Source organism: Cetorhinus maximus, chromosome X (genome assembly GCF_964194155.1).
Source record: "Cetorhinus maximus chromosome X, sCetMax3.hap1.1, whole genome shotgun sequence".
In the NCBI taxonomy this organism is placed as follows: domain Eukaryota; kingdom Metazoa; phylum Chordata; class Chondrichthyes; order Lamniformes; family Cetorhinidae; genus Cetorhinus; species Cetorhinus maximus.
Window position 1 is genome coordinate 10,888,114 of NC_135917.1, and position 25,257 is coordinate 10,913,370.

A 25,257-nucleotide genomic window follows, 5' to 3' on the forward strand; every position below is an offset into this window, starting at 1 on the left:
CCATTATCCCTTTTTCATTTAATCTCTCCTACCTTCCACCCTATCCTAAACTTTCTTTCTGATGAAGTCATCAACCTGAGACGTTAACTCTGTTTCTCTCTCCACAGATGTTGCCAGGCCAGCTGTGCGTTTCCAGCATTTCTTGTTTTTATTTTAAAACCCAACTCCTAACTAATACTGACTTCAGTAACTTCATCTTTTTGCCAACCCCAGGTGCTATGTCCTGTACTATGGAACTCACTTGGTGGTTTCTCAATGATAAAAAGTTTTTAAAGAACCCTCCACAATGGGACTATAAATCATGATGTCCTGATTCAACTGTTAGTGACAACTGGATCTGAAATCTAGTTCCATTGATGTGAAAGCCTTATTTCTGTGATCTTTAGGGTGAATGCAATCACCTGCAAGCAAGCTCAAAGTGAACCTGATTCAAGCTGGTGAAAATGACACTTGGCAATCCTGAATATGCCATTATTCTAAACTGCAACCCGATTACTTCACAAAATGCCCAAGCTCCCAAGCTGATGCTTCCTGTTAAGGGCTGGTCAGATATCAATACACTTCAAACCCAATTATAACGCAAGTATACCAATGCAAAGGAGGCCAATTTCCACCTGGCTAATCTAACTGCAACAGCTGATTTTGCAACATTGGAACCATAGGATCATAAACTGGTTACAGCACAGAAGGAGACCATTCAGTCTTCCATGTCTGTGCTGGCTCTCTGTAAGGGCAATTCAGCTAGTCCCACTCCCCTGCCCTGTCCCCGTAGCTCTCCAAATTTTCTTAATCTTCAGGTGTTATCCGGTTCTCTTATGAAAGCCTCGATTAAATCTGCCTGCACCACACTCTCAGGCAGTGCATTCCAGATCCTAACCACTCGATTGAATCTCCCTGCACCACACTCTCAGGCAGTGCATTCCAGATCCTAACCACTCGATTGAATCTGCCTGCACCACACTCTCAGGCAGTGCATTCCAGATCCTAACCACTCGATTGACCCTGTCTCCACCACACTCTCAGACAGTGCATTCCAAATCCTAACCACTCGATTGGCTCTGTCTCCACCACACTCTCTGGCAGTGCATTCCAGACCCCAACCATTCGATTGAATCTGTCTCCACCACACTCTCAGACAGTGCATTCCAGATCCTAACCACTCGATTGACCCTGTCTCCACCACACTCTCAGGTAGTGCATTCCAGATCCTAACCACTTGATTGAATCTGTCTCCATCACACTCTCAGGCAGTGCATTCCAGACCCTAACCATTCGATTGGCTCTGTCTCCATCACACTCTCAGACAGTGCATTCCAGATCCTAACGCCTCGATTGACCCTGTTTCCCCCATACTCTCAGACAGTGCATTCCAGATCCTAACCACTCGATTGACCCTGTCTCCACCACACTCTCAGACAGTGCATTCCAGATCCTAACCACTCGATTGACCCTGTCTCCCCCACACTCTCAGACAGTGCATTCCAGATCCTAACCACTCGATTGAATCTGTCTCCATCACACTCTCAGGCAGTGCATTCCAGATCCTAACCACTCGATTGAATCTGTCTCCACCACACTCTCAGGCAGTGCATTCCAGATCCTAACCACTCGATTGACCCTGTCTCCCCCACACTCTCAGACAGCGCGTTCCAGATTCTAACCACTCGATTGACCCTGTCTCCCCCGCACTCTCAGGCAGTGCATTCCAGATCCTAACCACTCGATTGACCCTGTCTCCCCCACACTCTCAGACAATGCATTCCAGATCCTAACCACTCAATTGAATCTGTCTCCATCACACTCTCAGGCAGTGCATTCCAGATCCTAACCACTCGATTGACCCTGTCTCCACCATACTCTCAGGCAGTGCATTCCAGATCCTAACCACTCAATTGAATCTGTCTCCATCACACTCTCAGGCAGTGCATTCCAGATCCTAACCACTCGATTGACCCTGTCTCCCCCACACTCTCAGGCAGTGCATTCCAGATCCTAACCACTCGATTGACCCTGTCTCCCCCTCACTCTCAGGTAGTGCATTCCAGATCCTAACCACTCGCTGCGTAAAAGAGTTTTTCCTCATGTCGCGTCTGCTTCTTTTGCCAATCACCTTAAATCGGTGTCTTCTGGTTCTTGACCCTTCTGCCAATGGGAACAGTTTCTCTCTATTTACTCTGCCTCATGACTTTGAACACCTCTATTAAACCTCCTTTTAACCTTTTTTTCTACGGAAGACAGTCCCAGCTTCTCCAATCTGTCCACGTACCTGAAGTCCCTCATCCTTGGAACCATTCTCGTGGATCTTTTCTGCACCTTCTCTAAAACCTTCACATCCTTCCTAAAGTGCGGTGCCCAGAATTGGACACAATACTCCAGTTGAGGCTGAACCAGTGTTTCATAAAGGTTTAACATAACTTCCTTGCTTTTACGCTATACCTCTATATATGAAGCCCAGGATCCCATACACCTTATTAACCACTCTCTCAACATGCCCTGCCATCTTTGATGATTTATGCACCAGGTCCCTCTGCTCCTGCACCCCCTTTAAAACTGTCATCATCACCATCGTGTGTGCTGTGCCTGAAGGCAGGTCCCTGGCTTGTGGCCTTTCCACGCGGAGGAGTTTTGAAAACCTCCTGGAGGCACAGAGCTGCATGAGGGAGATGAACATTTTTCAAAATAAAGATTTTAAAAATGTTATAAAACATGTATCCCCATGTGACTCTGTCATGTTATTCATTAAATTTTAAAATTTTGACGTTATTCTTATTCGCTGTTGGAAACCTCACCCTGCCCGTGGACGTTTCCTAAAAATCACAACGGCCGCTTGGCCTTTTCGCCCGCCCGCCCGCCAACCCTAAGGTTGGACGGGCAGCGAAACATTTCTCTCATTTAACTTTCCCATGGCCTTAACGGGCCTTTTGAATTGTCGGCGGGCGCGCTGCCAACTCGGGCGCGCGCCCGCCGACCGAAATATCGCGCGAGTGCGCGATGATGTCAGGACGCTCGCCCGACGTCATCGCGCGTCATTTTACAGTCGGGCACGTGCCCGCACGCCCGCCAAGCTAAAAATTCTCCCCCATGTCTCTCTATCCTGTGCCAGTCTTTTCATTTGCCATGAACCTCCCTCAAGTTTCAAGCCACCCACCATTGATATTCTCTTCCTTCCTCTTTCTTCTTTTCCTTGAATCCTTCCCTCCATAAGTCTTCCTTCCTGGTCCGTTTCCTCTTAATATGTACCCTGCCCAGTCTTTCTATTCCTACTTACACTCAGCAAATGTCTTTGTCCGTTCACTCTCCTGTATCATTTCTTACTTCTGCTCACTTCGAATTATAAGCTTCATTTTATTTTGCCTCTCTGTGTTCTTCCAACCAAAATATATCACTTCACACTTCTCTGCATTAAATTTTGTCTGTCACTGCTACTGCAAACTGGAAATGTACTCACAACAGGCTGATCATATGTTAACTTGTAATGGAGGGTAGGAGACACCGCCATTATGAGAATAGATTAATCTAAAATATGTAGCTTTGGCCACCAGTGATATATATATGACCATGTTAGTGTTTATCCTCCAAATGAGAATTACACTTAATCCCATCTTTGTTGTTCACATATCCCTTTATCCCCTTTTTCTATAACCAGCTATCTAACCCATTGTTAGGGTGACGGTGACATAGTGGTATTGGCACTGGACTGGTATTCCCGAGACCCAGGGTAATGCTCTGGGGACCCGGGTTTGATGGTGAAATTTGAATTCAATAAAAATCTGGAATTAAAAGTCTGATGATGAGCATGAAACCATTGTCATAAAAACCCATCTGGTTCACTAATCCCCTTAAGTGGCTGTCCTTACCTGGTCTGGCCTCTACATGTGACTCCAGACCCACAACAATGTGGTTGACTCTTAAAATGTCCTCTGAACAAGGGCAATTAGGGATGGGCAATAGATGCTGGTGATAAACAAATATAAAAAAATATTGACGTGGTCTAAAACATAAGAACACAAGAAATAGGGGCAGGAGTAGACCATTTGGCCCGAAAAGCCTCCTCTGCTGATCTTGGACTTTGCTGCCCACTCCCCATAACTCTCGATTCCCTGAGAGACCAAAAAATCTGTCTATCCCAGTCTTAAATATATCCAATGATGGAGCATCCACAACCCTCTGGGGTAGAGAATTCCAAACATTCACAACCCTTTGAGTGAAGGAATTTCTCCTCATCTCAGTCCTAAATGATCAGCCCCTTATCCTGAGACTGTGCCCCCGTGTTCTAGATTCCCCAGTCAGGGGGAACAACCTCTCAGTATCTACCCTGTCAAACCCCTTCAGAATCTTGTAGGTTTCAATAAGATCACCTCTCATTCTTCTAAACTCCAGAGAATATAGATTCAATTTGCATAGCAATTTGTCCTTTGTTATGGACGGGAGGTGGTTTAATTTAGAACAGCCCTGATTTCTCTACTCAATACCCATCCGTAAACAGAAAGGTATTTTTGATTTTTGACTCCCCCCCGCCCTTTATAAGTGGTAGCATATGTTCCCCAACCCTTCGGTTGGGTTGATCCAATCGTCTATTAATAACCCCACAGCAAACGCGAGATAGGGTGAAATAAGAGGGTTGGTTTATTTTACACACACACAAAACGCGGGAAGGGGGTTCACAGCATCTGCCTCTTTTTGCATTCATACAATAAAAGAGGGATAAGGGAAAGAAAGGGGTACAGGGCGAAGACCATGGTTAAAAATAAGAATTATAGTTTCATGTGAGTCCAGAGTCAAAGTCCAGTGAGGAATTCTTTGGCAGAGTTCAGCTGGCTGAACACCGGTGGAGTAAGATTCACTTTTCTGGTGGTGTTGGTGAAGTAGGCACGCAGAGGTTGGCCAGAACATTCCGGCCCTGTTGGCATTGGGCGTCATGGTTGGGGGGGGGGGTGGTGGGTACAACATGGCAAGAAGGCCAGTTTGTGATCGTCCGCTCCACCCGTCAATGGAGGGGCCACGTTTCCCGCCGCCCCACATCAGGACCTTAATTTGAATATTTTAGCATCTTATTATAATCCCTGCTCACCAGAATCATCCCCCCTCCGCCCCACTGGATCATCCAGGCACTCCGACGTGTTTCACAACTGTACATAAGCGGCGTGCACCTGGTGAGCTGCATTTCACTCGGGACTTCGAGGTTTGTTTGCCTACCTTGCTTCGGGCAGCACCCGCAGTCATCAGCGCCAGGCTTCACAGGCAGCACCACATCACTTTTAGGGGGGCACACGGGCAGGTCGCTACCTACCAGACCAGCCGTAAGGCGGGGGTGGCTTTTCAATGTCTGCAGGGCTAGGGCTTGCTTGGGGAAGGGGGAGAAGTGGCCTCAGGCAAGGGAAGAGGCTGCAGGGCGAGGGCTATACTGGGGAAGGAGGGTATCCCAGGGTGTGTGTGGGGGGCACATGTTGATCTGTGCAAGTGGCCTCAGGATGGTGAGGGCTGAGGAGGCAGCCTCCAGAGGAGATGAGGCCAGATGGAGATGTGAGGGTGTGTGTGAGAGAGTGAGTGGTGATGTCCCTTGAGCTGGCAGTGAGTGAGATGCCAGTGAGTGTGTGATGGGCTTGTGAGTGTGTGAGTTTAGAGTGATGAGATGGTTACCTTACCCTGGCGGCACGGATGAGATCATTCATCCTCTATCTGCACTGGATGGCCAACCTCTTGTGTGCAGCATTGGCACTGACCACCTTTTTTTTCCCCTCAATTCATTCATGGGATGTGGGCATCACTGGCTAGGCCACCATTTATTGCCCATCCCTAATTGCCTTTGTTCAGAGGGCAGTTAAGAGTCAACCACATCACTGTGGGTCTGGAGTCACATGTAGGCCAGACCAGGTAAGGATGGTAGATTTCCTTCCCTAAAGGACATTAGTGAACCAGATGAGTTTTTACAACAATTGGCAATGGTTTCATGGTCATCAGTAGACATTTTAATTCCAGATTTTTATTGAATTCAAATTTCACCATCTGTTGTGATGGGATTGAACCCAGGTCCCCAGAGCATTACCCTGGGTCTTTGGAATACTGGTCTAGTGACAATGCCTCTATGCCACCACCTCCTCTGCCACCACTTCTCAAGCCAGAGTGGTGAGACTGATGGGCCTCCTGCGGTTACAGTGGGGGTAGAGGACATTGTGGTGGGCCTCAGCGTCCAGAAGGTGCCCCAGGGATGCGTCACTGAATCGGGGAGATGCAGTCTTCTTGGCTTTTGGGGCCATGTCTTCACCGGAACAGTCCTGGGCTGTGAGCATTGAAAACTGTGCATGTGGCTTCAGTTTAAATATGGCACCCTGCATGAGGAAGCAGCGAGGTAACGGCATAGCAGGCAAATTGGAGGCCGCCCGCCAGCGAGACAGCATGTTTCCTGTGTCTGCATAATTAATAAGGCGGGAATGGGAAGATATGGTGTGAAAAACCACCATCGCAGCCAACGGGTAAAATGACTACTTTCCCACCCGCTACCGCACTTTGTACAAATCTGGGATGAGTCCACCAGTTCTGTAGGCAAGAGTACAAAATCTTCCCAGCAGTCAGGTTAGCCAGTTGTCCAACCTGGCCAGACTGCCAGTCAGATGTTAAACAGCAGACTGAAGATGGAATCTGAAAGCTGTATACTTAAAGTAATTAAGACAGCTCAAGTCTCGGTCATGTGACAGGATGGTTTCAGGTCGAGCTATTCAGCTAACAAGGCCTCTTGTTAAAACCCATGTAGAACCAATAGCACAACGTTGGAGATGAGCAGTCACAAATAGCTCGGCCCTTGTCCATAGCTGGCTGATGCAGACATCACATCTGCTATCTTTTGTGTTGGCTTGGCTGGAATGTTCATACAATGTAAGGAGTGTTACATTTCCAGGGGTTTGATGTGTTAGCCTTTGTCTACTTTTAAACTGCTCAGAAACTTCCAGAGCTGCCATCATGTGGTCAGCAGTGGCCATTTTATCTGTGCAGCTATTTGTCCATTTTAAAAGGAAAATAATAATTGTATAAAGTTGCCAGAGTGACGTAGATATATATTTTATAATTCTGGCAGTGCATTCCACAGCCTCGCAACTCTCTGCGAATTAAAATTTCTCCTGATTTGTTAGGAAGAATGAGCAGAGGAATTATAAACTAAATGGTACAATTTTAAAGGGGATGCAAGAATATAGAGACCTGGGAGTGCATGTACTCAAAGCTTTGAAGATGGCAGGACAGTTGATAAGGCTGGTTAAAAAAAAAGAGTCCTTGGCTATGACAGAGTACAAAAGCAGAGAAGTTAGGCTAAACCTTGAAAAACCACTGGCTAGGCCTCAACTGGATGTCCACTTCAGGCCACCACACTTTAGGGAGGATGTCAGGGCTTTGGAGAGGGGATTTACTACAATGCTACAATACAGTACAATGTAGGACTTCAGTTACACGGAGAGACTAGTGAAGCTGGGGTCCACTCCTTAGAGGAGGAAAGGTTAAGAAGAGACTTGATAGAGGTGCTCAAAATCAGAAGGGTTTTGATAGAGTAAATAAGGAGAAACTGTTTCCAGTGACAGAAAGTTTGATAACCAGAGGACACAGATTTAAAACAATTGGCAAAAGAGCCAGAGGTGACATGAGGAGATTTTTTTTATACACAAGTTATTTTGATGCACTGTCTGAAAGGATGGTGGAGGCAGGTTCATTAGTAACATTCAAAAGGAAATTGGTTAAGTACTTAAAGGAGAGACAGTGTAGTGTAGTATAAGAATCTGGTATATACAGGGTGAATGTGGGACTGAGTACAGTACCACTCACACTGTGATATAAGATGGCACATGACCCAGACCGTCAGTGTGGTGTTGGCCAGAGACGTGTTAAGACCTAGACATGGAGATAGCTCCATACCTGTATTCTTTACTTTATATATGCATATAGTTACAAGTAGTTAATAAAGACTTGCTGTTAACATACAGAAGACTACGAAGACTTCTTTAACACGTTCTGTAATCAACACCATCCCAACATGTGGGGTTATGAAAAAAAGAGAAGGGGAGTAGGGCTAATTGGACATCTCTTTTTAAAAACCCACTCAAAAACGATGGACCAAATGGCCTGCTTCTCTATTGTACAATTCTATGATTGTGATTTCTGCCTTAAAATCTCGAACATTTAATCTTACATCCATGTCCTTTTGTTCCCGACCTTCAATCACTGGAAACACTCTGTTTCTATTTACCCTGACACATCCCTTCGTGATTTTAAACACATCTATCAAATCATCAAGTAAATATCCTCTGTTCTGCTGAAAACACACCCACTTTCTTTGTGTTCGTATTTCCCATACCAGGCAGCATCCTACTGAATCTGCACTGTACCCTCCCTCTCTACTGCCTCAGTATTCTTCCTGGAGCCTAAAACTGCACAGAGTGCTCTAATAGAAGCCTAGTTAAGGTTTTATGTAGATTCGCCATTACATCTCGCCTCATATATCCTGGACCCCCAAATCTTTCAGGTCCCCTGAAACACCTATTCAAAATATAATTCTTACTTTTATTCAACAAAATGTAGAACTGCATATTCACTGACGTTAATTTCCATCTATCACTTTTTCTCCCATTCCATAATCTTATCTATATTCCCTTGCAGCTTCCTTCAGTCCTTTGAATTATTTCCTGTAGCTCATATTTCTATATTGTCTGTGTATTTGAACACCCCTCTCTGTAGCCATTTTTCCAAGTGACTGATGTACCCAGTGAACTGAAACGATTCCAGAACAGAACCCTGTGTACTGCTGCTATCCCTGTAAACTAGCCTAAGAAACTGCCCTTAACTCCTACTCTCTGTTTCATCCCTTCTATCCAGTTCATAAATCCAATTTGCTAACTGTCTCCCTAATTCCATATCTCTTCATATTCTCAATTGTCTCCCTGTGTGGTACCTTGTTGAAGACTTTCTGAAAGTTCCTGTGCACGACATTATCTGTATGTTCCCTGCCTGTCACCTCCTCAAAGGATCTACTGGATTTGTCGAACACGATCTTCCTTGTGGAAATTTGTGTTTGCTGCTTCTAATTCTTTTCTCTACGTCTAGGTATTTAGTCATTTTATTTTTAATTATAGATACGTTTTTGCCGACAGCTGATTTTAAACTGGTCTGCAATGATGTGGGTTTGTTCTGTCTCCCTTTCTGAAGTTGGATATTATATTGGTCATCCTCCAGTTCTCCACCACACATCCACTCTCAACAGAATCCTGAAATATCATTTCCCAGGCTTCCACTATTTGCCTCAGGATCCTTGGATATATTCCATTAGCTTCACAAACTTCTCTCGTACTCTCCTCTTCTTTATTATAACGTCTGTCATCTTGTTTTCATCTGGTTTAGGATTCGCCTTCCTCCCAATATCCTTCTCTTTTACACATACAGAAGTGAAGGACTTGTTACAATTCTCCACCAATTATCCTCAACTATCTCCATAACCTCCCTCCAGCTCTCCGAGATCGCTGCGCTCCTCCAATTCCGGCCTCTTGAGCATCCCCGATTTTAATCGCTCCACCATTGGCGGCCGTGCCTTCAGCTGCCTGGGCCCCAAGCTCTGGATTTCCCTCCCTACACCTCTCCGCCTCTCTACCTCACTTTCCTCCTTTAAGACACTCCTTAAATCCTTGATTAAGATTTTAGTCACGTGTCCTAATATCTCCTACTCACTCCTGTGAAGCATCTTGGGACTTCTTACGATGTTAAAGGCGCTACATAAATGTAATTGTTGTAACGCTCAGCCCAAAAGTCTGGGTTTAGCCCCATATTTTGGAGGGTTAAGGGCAATGTACTGAAAAAATGTGACCTTTATTGAATTGTTTCTCTCTTTTTGTGAATTCAGGTTAGCTGCCTAGGCCTTGAAGAATCTGTGGACAACGACCCTTGTAAATTTGCCTTGACCTCGCGTGGGACTGATGGGAGTGTGGTACGATACGTCCTACAAGCCACTAATCCTGAAATCCTGCAGGCCTGGGTTTCGAACGTTAGTCAGATCCTGGAAACGCAGCGTAACTTTTTGAACGGTGCGTGGAATACAAACAGTTGCTGCCGAATTAAATCTTGGTGTGAGAAACCCTTTGTCGAAATGACGCCATTCCGAGGAGTTTTTTTAAAAACGTGTTTGTTCATTCACGGGATGTGGGCGTCGCTGGCTGGGCCCAGCATTTATTGCCCGTCCCTAATTGCCCCCTTGAGAAGGTGGTGGTGAGCCGCCTTCTTGAACCGCTGCAGCCCCTGTGGTGGGTGCAGTGTTTTTTGAGTGCCTGTGCTGTGAAACTGGGCTCTCGCCTACAGCTCCACAAATGGGCACCTTCCCGATTTCTGTTGCCACCCTGGAGAGCTCCCATCATGGCCAGCTCTTGCTTCTCCTTCTGTCTTTTAGATGAGACCTTAAATCGAGGCCCTGTCTGCTCTCTCAGGCGGATGTAAGAGATGCCATTGGCATCATTTTGTAGAGCCAGGTGAGTTATCCCCAGTGTCCTGGCTAATATTTAATCCCTCAATCAACATCATACAAAAAGAAAACAAATTATTTGTTCATCATTACATTGCTGTTTGTGGGAGCTTGCTGTGCGCAAATTAGCTGTCGTGTTTCCTACCTTACAAGAGTGACTACACTTCTTCAAAAAGTACAGCACAGTGTCTTAAATCCAGCTGTCTGAAAACCAGACAACTTTAGCAACAATTTTAATTGAGTAAAATTTTTAAAAGTAACTAACTTACCTGGACAATTTGACGAGGTGCTGCATTGGCACAGTGTGGTGCCTGACTAGTTATCCCCTTCACCACTTGCGTGCTCGTCTATTCCCATGCTCCAAGTGACCCTTGACCCCACCTGACCCGGCTTGACCTGAACCCCCAATGGGCCGAACTGAAATCCGGAAAGATCAGAAAGCCAGCCTCGATCCCGAGGTAGCTGATTTTGAAACGCTGTACCTGTGTTCAATGGATGTAAAGTGCTTTGGGGCTTGGTAGAAGGATGACAGGGGGTGCTATGAATTGTTCGCATTTCTGTCAGGAATAGGGAATGCCAGTGAGAGGCCAGGCCTGCTTGGAAAGCCTGGAAGTTGGGTGAGGGCAGAATGTGCGTCGTCTCCAAGGGGCCGACACTTAGGTGCGTTGTGGCCGGAAATGCTGAAAATGGCAATGTGACCCATCAGCGGATAAGCTCAACAACAACAACAACAGCTTGTATTTATATAGCGCCCATAACATAATGAAATGTCCCAAGGCACTTCACAGGAGCATGAGAAAACAAAGTGTGACACTGAGCCACATAAGGCGATATTAGCTCAGGTGACAAAAGCTGGGTCAAAGAGATATTTTAAAGAGTGTCTTAAAGGAGGAAAGTGAGGTAGAGAGGCGGAGAGGTGTAGGGAGGGAATTCCAGAGCTTGGGGCCCAGGCAGCTGAAGGCACGGCCACCAAGGGTGGAGAGATTAAAATCAGGAATGCTCAAGAGGCCTGAATTGGAGGAGCACAGAGATCTCGGAGGGTTGTGGGTTCTGGAAGAAATTACAGAGATAGGGAGGGGTGAGGTCATGGAAGGACTTGAAAAGAAGGAAAAGAATGAGTCTGAAGGTCCCCTAGACTGCCTGGTTCCTGTGAAACTGTACCCCAAGAGAAGAGAAGATCAGCATCCAATATGTCACAACTGTAGAATCCTAAGAGGGAGGGAGATCTTAATACAGAGATACGCTAACTTGGAGTCGGTGACTCCCCACATAGTGATGCCCAACTAATCGATAAAGCCATGGATTCACCACCCCCTTCTCAAGGGCAATTAGGGATAGGCAGTGAAGCCCACATCTCATGAATGCATAAAACAGTTTTTCACGAAGACACATGAAAGTCTGTTTTCTGATAAAATGTTAAGATACAAAAAATACATAAATGTGTGTGGAGGTAATATATTTACAGTCATATAGCACCTTATGATGTTGAAGCAGTTCAAAGCACTTCATGCAATTAATTCATTTTGCAAGTACAGTGATTCCCATTTTGTCAGCAACACTCCCCAAACCAATCAAAATCCTTTTGCAAACTTATTGATGCATCGTCTACCTCCACAAGGGTCCAAGGTCATTTCTCCATAAACTGACATGACACTTCTTATGAGTACGCCCTCCTCATTGTTCTAACCAGCCTCCGATCCAGTTCCATGTTCTACTCCAAATTACTGTGCCTCTTACTTCAATTAGAATCATAAATCACAGGAGGAGGTTATTTGGCCCATTCTGCCTCTGAAAGAGCTACCAATTAGTCCCACTCTTATAAGTCTTTCATATGGAACTTTGTCAAAAGCTTTCCTGAAGGTCAAAATAAACTGTGTTATCAGGAATTCCATTATCCCTATTTTCTGTAATTTCATTGAAGAAATCAAGGCGATTTATCAAGCAGGATCTTCCCTTTTATCATGGCTTCCTCATATTATACAGGTAAGCCTGCAGCCTGTCCTTTGATGACCTTATCTCCTTCAAAGACATCCAGATTGTGAGAGATCCAGATCTCCCTCTTTCTCTCTTCCTTTCTCACTATCTCTCTCTTTCCCCTCATCCCTCCCAATCTCTCGAACTTCCTCCAGTCCTACAACCCTCCAAGATCCCTGCGTTCCTCCAATTCTGACCTCTTGTAGGTGACCAATTTTCATTGTTCTGTGATTGGTGGCCGTGCCTTCAGCTGCCTGGGCCCTAAGCTCTGGAATTCCCTCCGCAAACCTCCCTGCCTCTTCGCTTTGCTCTCCTCCCTTAAGACACTCCTTAAAACCTACCCCTTTGACCGAGTTACCTCTTCGGCCAGAGTTTTGGTCGCCTGGCCTATTATCTCCTTATATCAGGGAGTCCAATGTTGTCTGATTATGCTGCTCTGAAGCGCCTTGGGGGTACTATGTTAAATGCACTTGCTGCATGCGATCGGGCTTTTTTTGTTAGCAATGTGGACCGAACTTGAAGCCTTTCCATTTTTTGCAGCTCTGCAATCTCCTATTGAGTATCAGCGGAGGGAAAACAAATCCAACAGCTTGGGAAGACCCCATGACGCGAGGACAGCCCTGTCCATCTCAGCTGGCATGAGGCCCCATTCTTCTGCGTCCATGGACAGGAACCAGTTTCCCTCTATGAAGGCCTACAACATGTCGCTGCCAACACTGTTTCTGCCCCCCTGCAGGACTGGCAGTGCCACCTTAGAAACAAATCAGCCGCAGTGTCAGGGGAAGGTAAGCACTGGGCCCCTTCCTCAAGGGCCCCTTTTAAGGAGTCGTACCAGAGTTGTCTACAGCGGCCGCACTCGGTCAGGGAGTAGGTCCCCGGTTCGATCCCAGAGATGGCAGATCTTAGACTTCGAAGCTCTACTACAATAACAGCAGAAAATGTGGGGAATGGGTGGAAAGGGTCGAGGGCCCTGTCAATCACGGTGGGGGTGGGGGGAATCCTCAGTTGAGGATAAAGGAAGCTATATGGAAGGTGGCATCATCAGAACAAATGCGCCGGCAGCATTGGTGGTAATTCGGCTTTGCCCATTTGCACCTCTTCTACACTCACGCTTTGTTTATTTACTTACCCCATTATCATCTCCTTTTGCCTTGCGCCATCATCCGTTTGTCATTTAATCTCTCCTGTCTTCCCCCCGCCATCACAGACCTTCCCTTTTGTTCCATGCCCCACTCCCACCCTTTCCTGCCTTTGTACTTGTTTAACATCTCGAACTTCTCCAATTCCGACCGATGATCCTTGTCCTGTTTCTCTCTCCGTAGACGCTGCCAGACCTGCTGAGTGTTCCCAGCATTCTCTGTTTTTAGTTCAGATTCCCAGCATCCGCAGTATTTTGCTTTTGTATCAGAGGTTCCTCTGTTGGATTCAGAGCTGCAGTTTGGGGAAGGGGGGAAAATCAGCCCAGGTCCCTGTTCCTGATCACTAGGCAGCGAGCTCTGTCAGGGCTTCACATTGTGGACATCAGATGGGAGAGGATTGAGCTCCGTTGCTGTGCCTCCAAGGGAAAAGTAGCCAAACAGCGCTGACTGGCTTTACCGGCACGTGAATAGTGGTCACTTGGGTGAGGTACTGGAGGGTGCTCAGCACAACCACCCCCGAGCAAGAAATCAAGCAGAAGAGAGAAGGAGAAGAAAAGGAAATTGGTTCTGAAAACTTGTGCGAAAGGATTAGAAAAAGAAACTCTGTATCTCTTATCAGCCAATCGTGCAGCACAAGGTTTTCCAGCTAAAGCAGAAACATACATATGAATTAGGAGTAGGCCACTCGGCCCCTCGAACCTGCTCTGCTACTTGATAAGATCGTGGCTGATCTGATTGTGGTCTCAACTCCACATTCCTGCCTACCGCCAATAACCTTTGACTCCCTCGTTAGTCAAGAATCTGTCTCACTCAGCCTTAAAAATATTTAATGATCCAGCCTCCACCGCTGTCTGGGGAAGAGAGCGCCACAGACTCACGATCCTCCGTCTTAACCTGTGTCCCCTAGGTCTAGTCTCTCCCACAAGGGGGAACATCCTCTCAGCATCCACCCTGTCAAGTCCCCTTATATGTTTCAGTAAGATCACCTCTCATTCTTCTGAACTCCAATGGGTACAGGCGCAACCTGTCCATCCTTTCCTCATAAGACTAACCCCTTCATCCCAGGAATCAGTCGAATGAACCTTCTCTGAACTGCAAATGTTACTAACAGGCAGCAGTGAAGTTGGAGAGTTAAACGGGTGTACTAGCAGTTATTTAGAATGTGATTCTTTTCTGTTTCTCAATAGTCCTGTCTAACTTTGTCTTCGTTACATTGAACAGAACACCCGAGATGGAAATTCTACCAAGATTGAAGACCATGGTCACAAGCCAGTGGACAAGCATAGGAGCCAAGACAAGCTGGATGAGAGCAATCAATAAAATAGCTGCTTTGTTGTTTTTTTTTTGCTTAAAGGAACTTAGGTTCAGGAGCATACACAGTGTGGGTCAGCTCCCCATTGTTAGTTCTTAGTCCATGAACTAATTCTCAGAACAAGCCGGTTAAGGTTCGGCGAGCATTGGCAGATTGCATCAACTGTGTGTTTTTGGCCTCTAAGGATGTGCTCTGGAACACTACTTAAGCATAACTATAGACTCGGAATCATGGAAGGTCAAAGGCATTGTGCTGTCATGGGTTTCATGTTACTCACGTCATCTGGGTACAAGTTTTCTTATTGACTTGCATGTAGGTTATGACTGCTCAGTTGTTCCAAATGGATATGTGACCCTTTGCGGAATGCCTAACCCCAGTAAGACCAACTGTTTTATCAAAGAACCAGTCGATAGGGTTCTTCTATAGAGGTAAAGTCATTCATTTGAGATTTCTAAATAGGATTCAGCTACATTCTGCTGGTGAATTTCAATTCAGTCAAAGGACAGAATCACCTGCATTTCTTTAATGTTGAACATCATGCTGAAACAGACCATCCTGATGACTAAGGACTTAGTACGACAGATTACTTTTAAAAAGTCTGCCTAATTGCCATCAGAAAGATGCCAAAAAGCAACCCCAGTGCTTCAAAGTGCTGTTGTTGTCTTCCATTCCACTTATCTCCCTGTGCCTTCACCACCCAAATTACGCTGGAATCGCCACTGTTGCATTCTCATCAAACAGTTGGTCACACTGGAGTTTTGCATCCAGCGCTGAAAAATATGGAGGCCTGGTCAAAAACTCTACGACATCCTTGCTTCATCAATCTGCCATAGTGATATCACGATGTCAGTAAGACTTGTGCCCAGTTTTAATATTTTCACAGATTGCACAATGCTTTTGACTTTTAGAATTGATGTCTGAGCACTCAAAATGAGCCCTATCGCCCTCTTGCACTGGAGAGTGTGAAACCAGTCGGGCAACACCAAGGGCAAAAACCTTTACTCAAAATACACATCAAGCAGGCCTTTTAAAATAAAGACAATTGTGTCAGTTTGGAGTAACTGGGGCAAAAAGAAATGTTGCCAAAGATGCGGTTGGTAAAAGATCCAAGCATGACATTGAGGAAGCATGTCAAATCTTTAGCAGAAGAGTGAAAAGGTACTTGCCTGGAATGGGATACATCCAAATTGCCAGTGAAGGCATGCAATCATATCCAGTATTTGCCTGTGTGAAAACGGTTGACTGTCTTTATCAATGTTACATAAGTACCAATCGACTCTCTGTGGTCTAAGCTTTGTATATGAAGACCATTTTCAATTTTGAATCCTCTCTGGTTCGAATTTGTAAACATTTCTAATCTCGCTGTATCTTCTTTCTCAGTTCTTAAGTCTTTTTTGTTTTTGAAATTTGCATTTGTGCTCCATTCTGCACCCTTCCTCGTCACTCCATGGTGTGCTTCAAGCCCGCCACCTTGCACTAGTTGTCGGGAAAATGGCCTATGAGGAACTTCTGAGCCCCGCTGCTACTCTGCACCTTGTCCACAAACAGGCAGTTCATGCTGCTTCACTCTAATGACTTCTCCCCTGCACCTTAGTCATGCTGCTGTCTTTTTGTTCCTGGCCAAGGAAACTAACTTAAAATCACCAATATCATGGTGTCTAGGTGAAGCTGGGCAAAAAAGTACCACCTTATATTCACTGAAGGCGATATTGTTCATTGCAAGAAACAAATGGTTTGAAACTACCTTGAGCGCTGAACCTGGATTTAATGTTTAGATGCCGAGTAGGAATATACTCTACTCTCCAAATCGGAATTGGTACAATTGTCCCCGTTATTTTATGTTAGAGTATTGACCCGTTACTGGCTTACATTCTGCATGATCCTGCAGTCATTCGAAATAGGGGTTGGAGATGCAGCTCTTCTCTTCTTCAAGTTGAAGTCCTATGACTGGGTCTAAGGGTGTTTTATAAGTAATATATGAACAGAGCTACACAGTCAGTCAAATATTCAGATGTGATCAGTTTACAGTTGGTATCGGAGCACCTGATATCAGGGTGCGTTACCCCCCTGGCATCTTATGCAAGTACGTGTTATGTGTGGAATGTGTGCAATTTGTAATTTAATTTGTTACTGTTTGGGAGCAAGCTTCAAGATGCCTTGCCCTTTTTGGAAGAGTTTCAGTGCCTAGAAAACATTCATGGGATGTACAAATTGGACAGCCTGCCCGATTAATGAAAAATATACGAAGGGCATTGTTGTTCAGTTAATAGTTGTTGGTGACAGGAGACTGAAACCTGCAGTGTGTGTTCCCACTGGATTCAGCCTGATGTCCTCTTTGGAGAATGCTGCTCTGTACTGGGGTGCATGCAGTTCCACAGCTGCTGAAAGGGCTCTGCTACCCGACTCAAGTATTCATTCTTTGCTTGTGAGCTGAGACAATGAGAATGTGGGCTATTCAATCACAGAGACTGACTTCTGTCAGTCCCACCTCCAAGCTACGTGGCTGTGCAGCAACTCAAAAGTTCCCGCACAGGCCACAAATAAGTCGGCCCCTTTAAGTTACCACATATGCGGGGCCGTGTAAAAAAAATTAATTAAAGGACCCGCGCCCTTAAACAAATGGGCCGCGCACTACAAAAATTAATTAGCGGATGTGTTGATGGAGACTATCACAACTGCAATTCTCATCCAATGTCGATGCGTGCGCAGAAATCACTGAATCAGGAGCAAGATCCATGATTTATTTCTCTTACCCTTCCTTGGGCATAGCTGCTGAAGCCCAAATGTAACGCCCTCCATCACCAGCCTGCAATCTGTTAACAATGCACAGAGGATTAAACCCAAGGCTCAGTTTCTCAGTTACACACTGGATGGTGCATTCAGTCTCCAAGTCACTGGAGGAACCACAAAGGGCTACTTTAAAATAAAAACAGGCAAAGTTGTAGCTTAATTGGGATTGATGTTGACAAAAACGACTGAACCACTTTGGGGCATTGTGTCATTTTCTTTCATTCATGAAGAACACATCGTAGCGGAGTAGAGCTTACTGACAAGAATTCCACCAGTTGGCAGAAAAATAAAGTGATGATAATCTTTTCAGGAATAAGGTTGATCTCGCACATTTTTGTTCGATCTTACCAACAAGAATATCTTTCAGAACACGTTACTAGAAACCTTGCGCCATTATCAGCAGAGTCCCAGGCTCCGAATTCCCAGGACTGTCTTGCCATTTTGTCCCACTTTCCAGGCTCGAGCTTTTTTTGATCAGCGCTAAGACCACCCTTAAAACACCCCCGAATTCATACACAGGTAAAATTTCAGGCGATGGATGGTGGATTAGAGTTCCAATGTGACCCTGGTGATGCGAATGTTGCACTGTTTGGCCTTCCACTTTAATGCAATCAACATGACAGTTTGACGTTTAAGTAGCAACTCAAATCATGATTAAAATGTTTGCAGATAAGGCAAACTATTTAGATTTGATATGATTTAGAAAATAAAGGCACCGGACATAATTAAAATGGAGTCCTGAATTACTTTATGGAAAGAGCACTACTTTGCATAGGAACAGAAAGAGGCCATTCAGCCCCTCAGGCCTGCTCTGTCATTTAATTCAATCGGTACCTCGTCTTCATTTGGGGGTATGGCAGGAAAATAAAGTTGATATTCATCCATGATCGTGTTGAATGGTGGAGCAGGTTTGAGGGGCTGAATGGCCTACTCCTGCTCCTATTTCTTATGTTCTTTACCTGCCACAGTTCCATATCCCCCAATACCCTTACCCAACAAAAACGTATTCATCTTGGTCTTGAAAGCTCCAATTATCTCTAACACTAATATTAAATTAATGCCCCCTGAGTCTGGATCCCTGCACCAGAGGAAATAGTTTCTCCATGTCTATTCTATTGAATCCTTTTATCATTTGGAACATCTCAATTAGATCACCTGTTGATTTTCCAAATACATCGAAATGCAAGCCAAGTTTATGCAGCCTGCCCTTGTAACTTCACCCTCTAAACCTGGGCGTCATGAACTTAAGGCATTCTTTAAGAAAGTTAAAAATGTATTCAGAGACAAATCCAGGGTTCCTTCAATGTTTCTACTGGTAACTGCACCAAGCTGAGATACGCAGAACACAATGGCCCTGAGTTCCATCCCTTGTTCATTTGACTGGTTTCAGTTGTGGTGGCAGATGGACCTCTACAATTGGCCTTAGTGCCTCTTGGCTACTGTGAAAAGTTAGTCCGAGTTCCTGATACTGATTGTTATTCGGTGGCCCTTGTTGGAATGTTAAGACAGGGCTCAGCTGTGATGCTACTGCTCCCATCTAGCTACTGGATAACATTCACTGACAATGCTTACGGCCAGATAATGCCAGTGGGCAGGGCATCCAGAAGGCAGCCAGCACCCATGGCACCAGACCCAAAGGAACAGTCATGGCCTGAGAAAGAGCAAGGGTAAATTACTACAAGGAATTTCAAAATCTGGAAAGAGAATATTGACCCTACTGTACAGTGTAAAATCCAATTATGGTGCGCCAACTGATTCCCAGCTTGTTCCTCCATTTCTCAATCCATGTTTGTAGGTTGCAATCTCAGTTCTATCTACTTAACACTCAGAAGTGCCACTACTGTCCATCTGTAAGCATAATTGGCAATTGACAAGTTCGCATTCATGGGTGCGTTTTGACTGTTGAGGAGGTGTCAGCTGTGGCTCAGTTCATAGCACCCTCGCCTTTGAATCAGAGGGTTGTGGGTTCATGTCCCACTCCCGGAAACCAAGAACTGTGATTGTACTCGAAAGAGTTGCAATCTGTGACTGTTGATAACTCGAAAGAGTTTCCAGTGTTTGTTTTAGAGAGGTGTCAGCTGTGGCTCAGTTCATAGCACCCTCGCCTTTGAATCAGAGGGTTGTGGGTTCATGTCCCACTCCTGGAAACCAAGAACTGTGATTGTACTCAAAAGAGTTGCAATCTGTGACTGCTGATAACTCGAAAGAGTTTGACTGTTGAGGAGGTGTCAGCTGTGGCTCAGTTCATAGCACCCTCGCCTTTGAATCAGAGGGTTGTGGGTTCATGTCCCACTCCCGGAAACCAAGAACTGTGATTGTACTCGAAAGAGTTGCAATCTGTGCCTGTTGATAACTCGAAAGAGTTTGACTGTTGAGGCAGGCTTATACCTCATCAGGAGAAAGAAGCAAGATCGAATCCACCTCAATTCAATTTAAGATGAAGCAACATCAGGAATAGTAGATCATCAGGAAGCCCAACTCCTCACCCCCTTCACCCTCCTATCATAAGGAGGGTGTCTGAGGAGCTTAAAAAGGGAAACAAAGAGGGGATCATGTCAATGGACTGTTTGATTCCCATTACCAATATATCTATGTTTGTCATTTCATTTCCACTGAGTTCTTTGCTAAAATGTGGCCCATTCACCGCTGAGCATTTTCTATGTATCATACTCCTGTATATGCATGTTTTAATAAAATATTGTCTTTTAAAGAGATGTTGAGATGGAGTACAATGCTGTTGTATCATATATCAAATTAAAATTGAAAAACTTTTATAAGACCATCAAAGGGAGTTTGCTCTTTTGTTGCTTAACAATACATCAGCAGGATAGGCAACTGGTGCCTAATCAAGTGATAAGATGTAAAGTATTTCACCGAAAGATTTGAAAGAAAGGCTAGCATTTAAATAAACAAACACAAATTTAGCACAAAAGCAAAAATACCTGGAAAAACTCAGCAGGTCTGACAGCATCTGCGGAGAGGGATACAGTTGACGTTTCAAGTCCGTATGACCCTTCCTCAGAACTAAGACATATAGAAATGAGATGAAATATAAGCTGGTAGAGGGGGGGTGGGTGGGACAGGTAGCACCTTTAACATAATAAAACAGATAGAGCAGATAGGTAAAATTTTGGTCAAAGAGGCAGGTGTTAAGGAGCATCTTAAAAGAGGAAAGAGAGGCAGAGAGGTTTAGCCAGAGCCTAGGGAGCTGAAGGCACAACAACCAATAATGGAGTAAGTAAAATCGGGAATGTTCAAGAGGCCAGAATTAGAGGAGCGCAGAGATCTCAGAGGGTTGTGGACTGGGGAAGACTACAGGAATAGGGAGGGGCGAGACCTTGGAAGGGTTTGAAAAAAGGATGAGAATTTTACAGTATAGGCATTGCTTAACCATTCATCACCTTGAGACATCCCAAAGCGCTCTACAGCCAATTAAGTACTTGAGAAGTGTGGTCACTGTTGTAATATAGGAAACACAGCAACTAATTTGCACACAGCAAACTCCCACTACTGAGGTAATGACCAGATAATCTGTTTTTCGTGATATTGGCTGAGATGAACGTTGGTCAGGGTGAGATCTCCCCTTCAAAATCGTGCCATGAGATCTTTATACGGGTGGCTCCTTGGTTTAACTTCTCATCCAAAAGTAAGTACTTCCAATTGCACTGGAATGTCAGCCTAGATTTTGTACTCAAGTCTGGAGTGGGACTTGAACCAGCAACTCGCCAACCCAGTGCTTGCCACTGAGCCTGACACCAATGGGTGGTGACAAATGGGTAGATTTTCAACTTGGCACCTGGGTGTAAAGCAAGGGGCCTTGAGTGGCAAGAAGGCAGAGCAAATTTAAATTACCAAAAATAAATTACCGTACAACTTCTGTGGTGTAAGCGCTGCATAAAAAGAATAGAAACCTAGATTACTGTCACGTTAATGGATGCACGCTTAATGTGTTTATATACTGTGCTATTTGAATGTGAGCCTTAACCACTTTAGTTGCAAACTGTTTAGGGTTACTGCTACATTAGCAGGCTGAGGAATGCCATAACATACCCAGTCAGTTTTTGTACATTAGTGCCAAGGAAATACTTGCAAAGGTTTCTAGGAAAAACTTGCAAAAGAGCACACACCCAAAAACATACTTTCAGAAATTCACGTGATCATTGGGAAGGACTTTTCTCTCCCGAAGTTATATTCCTGCACAGGTTGCTATTCTTGTGACCCATGAGAATGAAGAGACCAGCCTCACCCCATTCCTTATTAAATCAAACTGGAAGCTGCTTTCGTAGAAACAGCTTCACTCACTGGTGTCAAACTACATTCCTATACTGCCACCTAAAGGAAATTAGGTTTACATGTGCAGGAATCTGGCCATAATGAGGGGTTATAAGTTAAAAGAGTTATTTTCCTGTGAATATAGTTCACACTGCATGGCCATAGGCCCCTATGTGAAGCCACTTGCCTCATCTTAGAATCTTAAGGGTAACTTCTGCTAAGAAGGATTCACTTTTAAAATCACAGGGTAAAACATTGATAACATAGTTTTGCAAACTGTCACAAAAGCTACCAGAGTGTAATATTTGATAAAGATGGTTTTATGCTGATGTGCTAGCCCAACCTAAACTGCATTATAATCTTGACACACTGTTAGGTGAATCATGAAAATATTGACCACCACGAGGTTCACAGCTTGCTACTATGCTGGCTTTCTAAACAATCGAAGAAGCCAGATCTCACAATTCAATTCAACCCAATACACTTTATTGTCCTTACAGAAATTTGTTGTGGGTACAATTGCTAATGCATAACCAACCAGAAAGAAAGAATGACACAGCAATATAACAACCTGTGTCGCTATAGTGCAGCGCCAACATCAAGGAGATTAAAAAAGATTGAGATAGATAAAAAGTCTTAGCTTTTCATGTTCCCTCCCCAGCACAGGTACATCCGATAATTACCTTTAACTTGGTGGTATGGTTGTCTCCTGGTATCAATGGTATATTGAGGGGGTTGGAAATGAGGCAAATATGAAGTTTTAGGAAGCTCTCTGATCCTGGGTAGTCACAGTCCATCGGCAGGCACTCGGCCATTCTTAATGTCCTGCTAGCTCTCTGCTTCCAAAAAGCCCCAGGCCAAGGAGCCTGCCCACTTTTTGCTGGCCCAGCCCACTCCTGTATAGAGGTATTCCAGCCCCAAAACCCTCTGCTGAGTGGCAACAGTTCCAACCCGGCGACTCTCATCTCACAGGCCGTGCACTCTTCATGTGTTCGCCCAAGAACCAATTCGGGAAAGGGGGTATCAGGGAGATGAGCAATGTATGCTGCATCCCCGAGTTACAATTGATACAGCCAAGCCAAACCAGCTGTACCAGGTCTCCTTCTCCTCATGCACACAGAACCTTCTTTCAAACTGCCGCTTTGTTGGTGAGGTTCCTTCGCTTGGCCTAGAAATGAGCAGCCTAATTTGGAAAATAAGGGGGCTGGAGGGGGGACAAACTTACCTGCAATTGCAGTCTCACCCCCATACGTAAGAGGTTGATTATGCAACCTCAGAAACGGTCTGGATATTGAAAACATACATTGGGTTTTTAGCTTCCACTGGCTTTGCTTCAGCAACCCTCATGGGGAAAGGTAGGGCTATTGGAGCGAGGTGATGATAATTCTCCCCTTAACTGGGACAGAAGCATCTCATTAACTCTGTAGTCCTCTATTCGGGGATTTAGGTCATTTACTTTAACAATTGATGGATAGTCCACAAATATTTCACTGTAACAATATTTGGATTCAAAAATTGGATTCTCTACTAGAAATGTTATATTTTCTATATTTTCCTAAGAACTATTAATGTTGTGGTGGACTTCCTCAACCCTGTGAATTGCATTCTTTAACAAACTTCTGTATATTTTAGAATTTATATTGTCATGGACAGAATACGTATTCCTTTTTACTGCCCGTGATCAATATGTTTGTATGTAAGTGTTTTTTCTTACCCTCAGAGTGATTGTCCCAATTAAATGATTCCAGCAACAAGCATTTTTATGTGATTTAAAATAAAGATGGTTATTTATTATCACTGCTTACCTACCCTAGATGTTTAAAACAAGATGTCTCACTCACTCGTCTCACACACCTACAGATGGCGCTGGTGAGAAGTGACTGAAGCATTCTGGGAGAAGTCACCGCAGACACCACGACTCAGGAGGGAATCAAGGAGAAGGACTCTTGCACTCAACAGGAGGAAGAGCATCCAACAGAGGGCGCTGGTGAGAAGTGACTGAAGCACGAGGGAGGTGTCAGCTGTGGCTCAGTTCATAGCACCCTCGCCTTTGAATCAGAGGGTTGTGGGTTCATGTCCCACTCCCGGAAACCAAGAACTGTGATTGTACTCGAAAAGAGTTGCAATCTGTGACTGTTGGTAACTCGAACGAGTTTCCTACAGGTAGGAAGTAGACGATAGAGATTTAATCAAAAAAATTCTGGGAGAAGTCACAGAGAGAGACAAGGTGGAGAAAGAGATTGAGGCAACAGAGAGCCAATCAACAGCACTACCCCCTGAACCTTCCAGTCCTCAGGACAGCGAATCAATGGAGGAGGAGGCAGCAGTGGAAAAGCAGCAGGGGGAGTGGCGGACGGTGAAGAACAAGAAAAGTAAGAGGGAGCGAAGAAGAAGCAAAGGCGTTTCCCAGAGAAGCGGCAAGAGGCGTCTCCCATCCGACACGGATGACAAGGGCAGCAGCTCTTCGGATGATGAAGTGCCAGAGCGGCACCGACAGAAGAGGCGGCAAAGCTCCAGGGCGTTGGAGGACGAGACACCCGAGCTCCAGAAAATTGGAGACAACAAGGAGACCAGCGCACCCCAACTTTGCCTGCAACCTGAGGAGGCCAGTGCACCACAGCCCCTGGAATCTGGGAGCAGTGAGGCAATCATCGCACCCCAGCTCCAGGAAGCCGGGAACAGCAACCCCCCAGAGGGGGTGAGTTTTGGAGAAGCTTCTCCAGCAAAGGTCATCTCAAAACCCGCTCACTACGTGAACCTCCAGATGCCACTGGAGCAGAACACGGCCAAGGAGATCTACCTCAGCCCATCCAAAGTGAAGGAATTTGAGCTCACTACGGGTATGAAGGAGCAGACTAAAGGTCTGGGACTCTCAGAGACAGTGGGTTTGGTAGGAGAATAAATGCTTTAATATGGGTTTAAAGATTGTATCCATAAATGTGCGTAGCATTAAATCTACTACGCGATGTGTTGCGACCTTGGACTACCTAGCCAAGGTCAAAGCTGACCTGTTGTTTCTGCAGGAGTGTGCGATACCGCACCTCAGCTCCTACAGGCAATGGTCACGATGGTGGTCCCACGGGCCATCGATCTGGTCGGGCGGAAACGACTCTCGTTCCTCCGGCCTGGGTATTCTGCTGCGGGGAGGCAACTTCACCGTCTCCGAGGTCAAGGAGGTGGTGGGCGGGCGACTCCTGGTAGCAGACGTAATGTACAAGAACGCTCCACTCCGGTTAATTAACGTGTACGGCCCGGCACAAGGGGCTGAGCGGCTGGAGGTTTTT

The 25,257-nt window shown here is 45.2% G+C and overlaps 1 protein-coding gene and 1 long non-coding RNA gene across 7 annotated transcripts in view; both read left to right on the top strand.

The window, feature by feature from the left end:
- LOC144672737 (rho guanine nucleotide exchange factor 25-like) overlaps window positions 1-18,017 on the top strand; it is a 327,184-nt gene extending 309,167 nt beyond the window's left edge. For all 6 annotated transcript variants that reach the window (XM_078534695.1, XM_078534698.1, XM_078534696.1 and 3 more), the window contains 3 exons: window positions 9,875-10,055; window positions 13,001-13,245; window positions 14,821-18,017. In XM_078534695.1, coding sequence (XP_078390821.1) covers window positions 9,875-10,055; window positions 13,001-13,245; window positions 14,821-14,919 — 525 coding nt within the window. In that variant the 3' untranslated portion in view covers window positions 14,920-18,017. The remainder of the gene's footprint in view (window positions 1-9,874; window positions 10,056-13,000; window positions 13,246-14,820) is intronic.
- Window positions 18,018-18,743: 726 nt separating this feature from the next.
- LOC144672743 (uncharacterized) lies at window positions 18,744-20,488 on the top strand. Its single transcript, XR_013574157.1, has 2 exons — window positions 18,744-19,593; window positions 20,063-20,488. It is a non-coding gene; the product is annotated as an uncharacterized LOC144672743 (long non-coding RNA).
- The last annotated feature ends 4,769 nt before the right edge of the window (window positions 20,489-25,257 follow it).